General features: G+C 45.6%; 1 protein-coding gene across 1 annotated transcript in view; it reads right to left on the reverse strand.

The window, feature by feature from the left end:
- PCDH10 (protocadherin 10) overlaps positions 1-7,747 on the reverse strand; it is a 39,375-nt gene extending 31,628 nt beyond the window's left edge. Inside the window, exons 1-3 of the mRNA XM_045552279.1 lie at positions 4,933-7,747; positions 3,309-3,367; positions 2,648-2,754 (exon numbers count right to left, since the gene is read on the reverse strand). Coding sequence (XP_045408235.1) covers positions 2,648-2,754; positions 3,309-3,367; positions 4,933-7,560 — 2,794 coding nt within the window. The 5' untranslated portion in view covers positions 7,561-7,747. The remainder of the gene's footprint in view (positions 1-2,647; positions 2,755-3,308; positions 3,368-4,932) is intronic.
- Positions 7,748-8,044: the final 297 nt, after the last annotated feature.

Below are 8,044 nucleotides of genomic sequence, written 5' to 3' on the forward strand. Positions count from 1 at the left end.
AGCACTATGCTAAATAGTGTACATAATATAATATGGAATGAGGTACAAACTGAAAGAGAGAATTCAGAATTTCTACCTTTCCAATATTGTTTTTCCTTGATAATCTAACTTTTCCCCCTAAAACTTAATTAAGCTGAATTTGCTTATTGTATGAATTTTTTCATATCCAAAACCTAGAAATAGATGTGCTATGAATAATATTACCTAATTTTGTAAAATTGGAAGATCACCAACACCTGGCTTTACAAAGAAATAAAACAGATTTATCTGAAATGGGCTTAAATTTTTCGACATATTCTAGCCGCATGGTGTGAGGTTTATAGTACACAACATCAGTATGGACTGAAAAACAATCCATTAAGTAAATGCATTTTAATTGTCCGCATTTAGAGTTTTACACTTGAAAAAAGAAAACATTTCAAAATCATTCTTACAACAAAATTAGACACATTAAATCTCACTGCAATTCAGCCTACAAAGGTGCAATTACTTCTTAATGTAAGTGCTTTAGTACAATCCTAAAATAGCTATTATTGTGCTCAGTATGTCGTGGCTGCCCTGTAAATACTAATGAAATGCATAAATGGATTGGTAATTCTGTAATACTTTTACATGTTTCCGAACTTAAAGATATGAAAAAAAAATAACCATTTTGATAGAGAAAAATAAAAATCACCTCACTTTTGTTTTTCAGAACACATTTTAGCATTTTAATTTTCTTTTAAATGCTTTGACCTCTCAAATAGTTTGAAAGAAACATTACTAAATGGCAACAGAGTGCCTGTGAAATAAAACAGCTACTGGGAAAACCCACTGATAAGAAAATATTCCCATCTATCTCCCAAATTTAGGCCTTTTTGCAGATGTTTATTCGTTTCTCTTTCTTCAGTTAGGTTATTATGGATCATTATGTCTGAGGGACTAAACTAATTGAAACGTTCATTGAGATTGGAGTACCACAGAAAAAACAAAGGGGGGTGGGTGGGAAAGGAATAAAATGTATCCAAAGAAGCATGCAGCAGATAGTCTCTCTTTTTTACATTAAATATTTTGTTTTAAAAGCTTTAAAAGGCTGAAGATTAAATTAAAAAGTCTGGAAAAAGAAGAAGCATGAGCAATTCTAAATGTATAGTTTTTTAAAGATAACAATAAATCATATGCCATATATAGGGCAAAAATGAAAGAGACTTTGTACTCACATATAAACTTCTGGCAAGATCTGGTTTGTTGTCAGGTTCCCAGACACTAAATAGATGCTCTGTTCACTTAGCGTGAAGGCCCGCAAGGGGCAGGGACCTCCGGGGATTCTTGGCAGTTCTCAAGTCTCATTAGGTCTGCATATTAATGACTCGCAGCAATATAAAGAAACCCTTGAGCAGCCTTTTTTCCCTTCCTCCTGCTTGGGTTTCCCAAGGCTAAGGCAGCCACAGGCACAGCACACATTAGCCAATTGAGAGGCTTGTAGCAACCACTGGTGCCAGGCCACCATGGGGTGTACACTGCCCTTTGACACAATGCCTCGGCACCGTTCAGAGGTCCATCAAGTGTGTTAAGGAAAAGGCCCTCTCGAGGACCACTATTACCTTGAAAATAAGAACTCTTATCAGTCGATTTTTATATTGCTAACCAAAATAAAGATCTAATCTCAAGTGAGCTGAGTTGAAGCCAGAGACAGTGCAAAGATGGAAAGAAGTTATAGAAAGTTGACTAGCCTTTCCATTTCCTCATGTGTCAAGTAAATATAAAACTAGATAGAAAAAGTAAAAAATTCAACAAATACCCTTCATACACAAAATCCAAATGAAGTAGAAAGACAACTAGAAGTTTATGAAATCATTTTCATTTTAACATACATATTTTATTTCAGGTAAGGGTTTCCTTTTAATATTAGTTACAAGTTATCAGGATCTTAGGAAATGTAAAGGTTAAATGTATATAGAAAAGGTGAAGTAAAATAAAGTAAAAAATATAAATCACATTACAACCCCCATCAATGACTACCATTAAGCTCACTGAAGCTCAGACTTCAACTTTGATGGGTCCATAGACTGCAAAAATATGAGGACCCCTAGGACACTTCAGTAAATACACCTTATCACATTTCCTAATGCCCTGAAGCCCAAGGACCCAAGATTGGAAACCCTGCTTTCAACTTATCAATGACTATTAATCACTATTTCTTCTCTCTTTCAATACTTGGTGGTGTGCAAAATGCATCGCTCTGAAAGCCAAGAGATTTGGATTCTAGTCCCCAGTAATTCATTTATCCTCTTATGACCTCATGCAGGTCAATGAATTTCATTCATTTTTAGTCACTTTATCCATAAACAAGGCTAGTCATACCTTAATTGGCTGAAGACTGGGGATTGGACCAAATGAGAGATCTATGGTTTTTTTGTATGGAATATAATTACATTAAAGAACATTATATAAAAGATGTATTTCATATTCTAACATAACTCCTTAGTGAGTTTCTAACTTTAACCCTCCAAAGGAACAGTACATTTTTACAATTCTCTTTGATACCAGCATCAAAATAGGGTGACACTATAATTAAACTTACAGAAAATTACCGAGCACATCACCTTTCCTAGAGTTATTTAAAGAAAAATAAAACTATAAAAGTCAGCATTTAAATCACACTTACCAGCTGACTGGGCACGGTTAGTGGCATCATGATCACTGTCTCCCTGTTCACTGTCTCCATGACCACTGTCCTTAGAGCTTACTATGTCAGCTTCCTGGAACGCAGAACTAGAAGTACAAAAATGTGAATATTAGAATAAAAAAGGTGAAGAAACACAGAAAATATTCTTCTGCCACCACATGGTCACAGATGGTGCTGCAGACTCATAGACCTGGTTAGTTGGCTTTATTTCTGCATCAAGCTAAATTTTATAACCTAAGCCTATCTAACTCTTTAAAAATGGAGAATTAACAGTCAGTTTGAATACTTAAGTCATGTAAAGTTTAGGCATTATTCTATGATTGGAGCTAAGTATATATGCACATCAGTTTCATAAAGCAGATATAAATATACATCTGCCACATTTAGGAAGACTATTAGAAGCCATGTAGGAGTATAAATTGACAAAATATTCAAATATATTTTGTAAGCTGTATATAAATGAAATACACCCTTTTTAATGTATTGTCTAGGAAATGCAATTATAGTCAGTATTTATGTCCTGCCCTAATTGAAAATACTTTATACATTTTATATTTTAATATTGGATAATATACCTACTTCTCATTTTTACTAGGTTGTAAATTGTCCATACACTAAGCTAGGGAAAAAGAGTCCATACCTGTTAACTCGGCGAGGTCTGTCAACTAGATAGCTGAGCTCTGCTCGCTGGTGTTTAGTCTAGGAAAAAAAAATAAATAAATCAAGAGCATTTGAATGCTAAGGGCTTACTAGTCTGTTTTTGAGGTTAGGGACTATATTTAGCTTAATTGTATACACTGTTATGAATTTCCAAGCTTTCCTAAGACTTCATTGTAGTGATTGCTGGGTAAGGGTGGGGTAGATATGCAGAGACACTTGAATCCATATTTCAGTCACTTGTAAAGGTAAAAAAAAAAAAAAGGACAACTTTAAATGTGTGTTGTTTTTTTTAAAGAGAGAATGCAAATGACCTCGTAGTAAGGGCTAATAAACAATATATTGTCTCTAACAGAGTCAACCTAGTTATACTCTGCAATCTTTCAGTTGCCTAAAAAAGTGTTTAGGTGCATACTGGTTGACACAAGAAAAACAGCACGCTCAATAAGCAAAAAGTTTGGATATTTTATGGAATTATGTTGTCGTTTATTTTCAAAATGTGCTTAAGATACAAATGAACTGTACAAATATTCATGAAAGTCAAATAATATCTAAGACTCAAATAAAATAACCTGCCAAGAAAGGAGTTTATAATTCTCCCCTCCTCCCCAATTTTTCCCCACTCCAAAGGCCCTCTGCATACTCCTCCCCACCTCCGCCACCCACACACCTTTTCCGGTCCAAACTTTCTTTCACAGAAACCAACTCCGTTCTCGCCCCCAGCCCCACCCCCACCCTCCACCTTTGCCACTTCTCCATCTTGTAAAAAGAAATTGGAATTGACAAGCCAAATTCTTTTATGAAAGAAAGCCAACAGCAGTGATTTATCCAAAACAGTGGCAAGAAAGTGATTATTAGCTAAAAGATATATTTAAGACAACAATTGTTTAAGCCTTTCATTAGTTTACTCTTACAGGGGTTTGTGCCAAAGCAACTTCATTCAAATTCACACTGTGTGGGCGCTTGGCTTCAAGAGCGTCTGCAATGCTGTCCAGAGCAGAACTGAACGCTTTTTTTGCAACCCGAGTTCAGAGGACAAGGATCTGATAACTTGTTCACTAAAACATGCATTTGAGTTTAGACAACTGTGTAAAGTTAAACAATCTATAGCTTACTTGTACACGCGACTGAAAGCATCGATAAACAAAACAAAATAAAATCAACTTTATTAACGCCTGGGACAGACGCAAAGAGGAAAAGACCTTTGCCAGTGCTAGAAAATCCCTCCCCCACATTCCCCTCTCCCTTCGCGCACTTTTTTCTTTACCCCCAGGTTTCTGAGAAGGGAAAGGACTGACCCGGGGTTACGATTTTAAAGGGAAGATGGGAGAGCGAAGGAGAGAGCTCCAAGGTGGCAAAGTACCAAGAGGAGGGAATGAAAATAAATGTAGAAGGTTGGAACGCAGAGAATTAGGAACAACGCGAAAGTTAGGTTACACACGAAGAGGTGGGAGAGGGTGACCCCCCCATCCCCGCCCACACAACGATACAAATAGGCTAATATCCTAAAAATAAATACACAGTGCACCAGAGGTACAAGGGCCGTGCTAGAGGAGGCTTTCTGATGGAGGAGATGAGAGATGGTGGTCCTTTCGCTTCAGCCTTACCTCGTTGGACAAAATGCTTCCGTTGGAGATGATGTCGGGCTGCTGGTCGGTGTAACCGGTGACGATGGCCCCGCAGGGGTTGTGCTCAGTGTCCGTACTCCGGGAAGGGCTGCAGGGCTTAAGGAACATCAGATCGGTCTTGGCGGACTCTGGGGTCAGGCAGACCTGGTAGCAGTAATTCTGGTTGTGGTGGTGGGAGCCAAAGCCCCCGGACTCCTCCACGGGCACCTGGGCCGGGTTACTGGGTACGTTGGAGCTCTGCACCAGCATAATGTCCGACTTGCTGAGTTTCTTCTTGCGCGCCCGGGCTTGGCGGCCACAGCAGGTCGAACCTCCACCGCCGCAGCAGCAGCAACAGAGGCAGCAATCGCTGGTCAGACACGTATAGATGTTGAGCTTCTTCTCTTTTTGGCAGCGGACGGCCAGCACGATCATGGCCAGCAGGAAGATGAAGGACACTGAGCCCAGGGCGATGATAAGGATGAGGGTGAGGTCTAGCGAGGTTTCCCCGCCGCCGGAGCGGCTGGGTCGCTGATGCTCCCCCGACCCTCCGCCTCCGCCCCCGCCCCCGCCCTGGGGCTCCACTGCCCCATCCACTAGCTGAACCACCAGGGTGGCGGTGGAGGACAGGGGCGGCTGCCCGTGGTCGCGCACTTCGATCACCAGCTCATAAGGCCGCTGGGGGTCGCGCTTGGCCGGAACGCGGCGCGCTGTGCGGAGCTCCCCGGTGCGCCAGTCCATGCGGAAGAGGTTCATTTCGTTGCCCCGCACGATGCTATAGGTGAGCCGGGCGTTCTCGCCGTCGTCCGCGTCCACCGCGGCCACACGGGTGAGCAGGTAGCCCGGCTCTGCCGAGCGGGGCAGCACCTCGCGCGCCGGAGTCCCGTTGCGCCCTGGCAGGGGCGCCACGATGGCAGGGGCGTTGTCGTTTTGATCCACTATAAGGATGTTGACAGTGGCGTTGCCCGCCAGCGCCTGGGGGCTGCCGGCGTCCCGGGCTTCCACCTGAAAGCTGAAGTCCTTAAGCTGCTCGTAGTCGAAGGAGCGCAGGGCGTACAAGTAGCCGTTCTCAGAGTTGATGGACACGTAGGTGAAGACGCTCATACCCTGGATCTGGCACTCGAGGATAGAGTAGGCAAGCTGGGCGTTGGCGCCCTCATCGCGGTCGGTGGCGCTCACCGCGTAGATGTAGGCGCCCGGCACGTTGTTTTCGGTCACATACACGTCGTAGACCGGCTGGCTGAAGCGCGGCGCGTTGTCGTTCACATCAGACACCTGTACCTGGATCGACTTACTGGTGGAGAGCGCCGGCTCGCCCCGGTCCCGGGCCACCACAGTCAGGGTGTAGGAGTCCCCCGCCTCTCGGTCCAGGGGGGCTTCGGTCACGATGGTGTAATAATTCTTAAAGGAAGACTTGAGGCGGAACGGCACGTCCCCCAGCAGCTCGCACTGCACCTGCCCATTCTCCTCTGAGTCGCGATCGGTCACGCTGAACAGGGCCACCACTGTGCCGGGCGCCGCGCCCTCGCTCACCGCCTCCTTCACAGTGCTGAAGCTGATTTCTGGCGCGTTGTCGTTAGCATCCAGCACTCGCACCAGCACCTTGCAGTGCGCAGGCACGGCGTTGGGGCCCAGGTCCTTGGCTTGCACATATACTTGGTACACTGGGCTCTCTTCATAGTCCAGTTCGCCGCTCACCTCCAGCCGGCCAGTGCGCGGTGAGAGTCCGAAGAGCTCCCGCGCCCGGGGCGAAATGTGGCTGCTGAAGGAGTATACGACCTCACCGTTCTGGCCCTCGTCTGGGTCGGTAGCGTTAAGCTGGATTACGAGCGTGCCTGGGGGCGAGTTCTCTGGTAGGGACACAGTGTAGACGGGTTGGTCGAAAGCGGGCACGTTGTCGTTGGAGTCCAGCACTCGGATGGTGAGTAGAGCCGTGCCGGTGCGCTGCTGCTGGGGGGGCAGGCCCGCTCCCCCGCCACCTCCCCCTCCGTCTCCTCCTCCCCCTCCTCCCCCGTCCACCGCGGTCAGCACGTAGCGGTGCACCGCTTGCTGCTCTCGGTCCAGTGGTTTCTCCAGCACCAGCTCGGCAAATCGGTTGCCATCCCCCTGGGTCTGCACGTCCAGGGAGAAGTAGCTGTTGGGGGTGATCTCATAGTCGCGCAAGGAGTTGGTGCCCACGTCTGGGTCGAATGCGCTCTCCAAGGGGAAGCGGGTGCCTGGCGTGGCGCTCTCAGAGATTTCCACGGTCAGGTCCGGCTCCGGGAAAGAAGGGGGGTTGTCATTAATGTCCAGCACCTCGATCTCCACCCGGAACAGCTCCAGGGGGTTGTCCAGGAAGACCTCCAGGTGCAGGACACAGGAGGGGCTCTGTTTGCAGATTTGCTCGCGGTCGATCTTCTCGTTCACGTACAGCACCCCGGTCTCCAGGTTGAGGTCTAAGTAAGGGGTCCTTGAGTTGGACGCCGTTTGGAATCTGCGAGCCGAAAGTTTTGTAATGTCCAAGCCCAGATCTTCAGCGATATTCCCCACGAAAGTGCCATGTTCCTGCTCCTCCTGTACTGTGTAGTGAAGCTGGGAAAAGACTCCTTCCACCATCCAGAGCAAGGCAAAGAATAATAGCACAATCATCTCCAAAAGGAAAGGAAGTAGCTTCCCGCAGCCAGTCAGCCACCCAATCACCTCCCCCACCACCACGAAAAAATAATCTCAAAAAATACAAATAAAAGTGCGCTACGCGGGGGGCTCCTGTGGCTTTTTGTCTTTAAAAATCTTATTCCTTCTGCTTCATGTTAGAGCTTCCCCCAATCCAGCCTCATTTTTTAATCTTAGCGCAAGAAGGGTGACAGGCGTCCCCTCTCCTCATCTGTAATCTTCCCACTGACCAATTAATAAAATAATGATAATACAATAGTCAGCGTCCTTTATTCCGACAGTCTTGGCGCAACGCGGCGCTGGCAAATCCCAAAGAGGAAATTTCGATATTTCAAGACTGTCCTCGGTTTGTCTTCTTGCTGATGGGAGGAGAATGAGGAGGAGGAAAAGGAGGAGGAGGAGGAGGAAGATGAAGAGGAAGAGGAGAAGGAAGAGAAGATGCTCCTGGCACCGCTAAACA

Source organism: Lemur catta, chromosome 5 (genome assembly GCF_020740605.2).
Source record: "Lemur catta isolate mLemCat1 chromosome 5, mLemCat1.pri, whole genome shotgun sequence".
In the NCBI taxonomy this organism is placed as follows: domain Eukaryota; kingdom Metazoa; phylum Chordata; class Mammalia; order Primates; family Lemuridae; genus Lemur; species Lemur catta.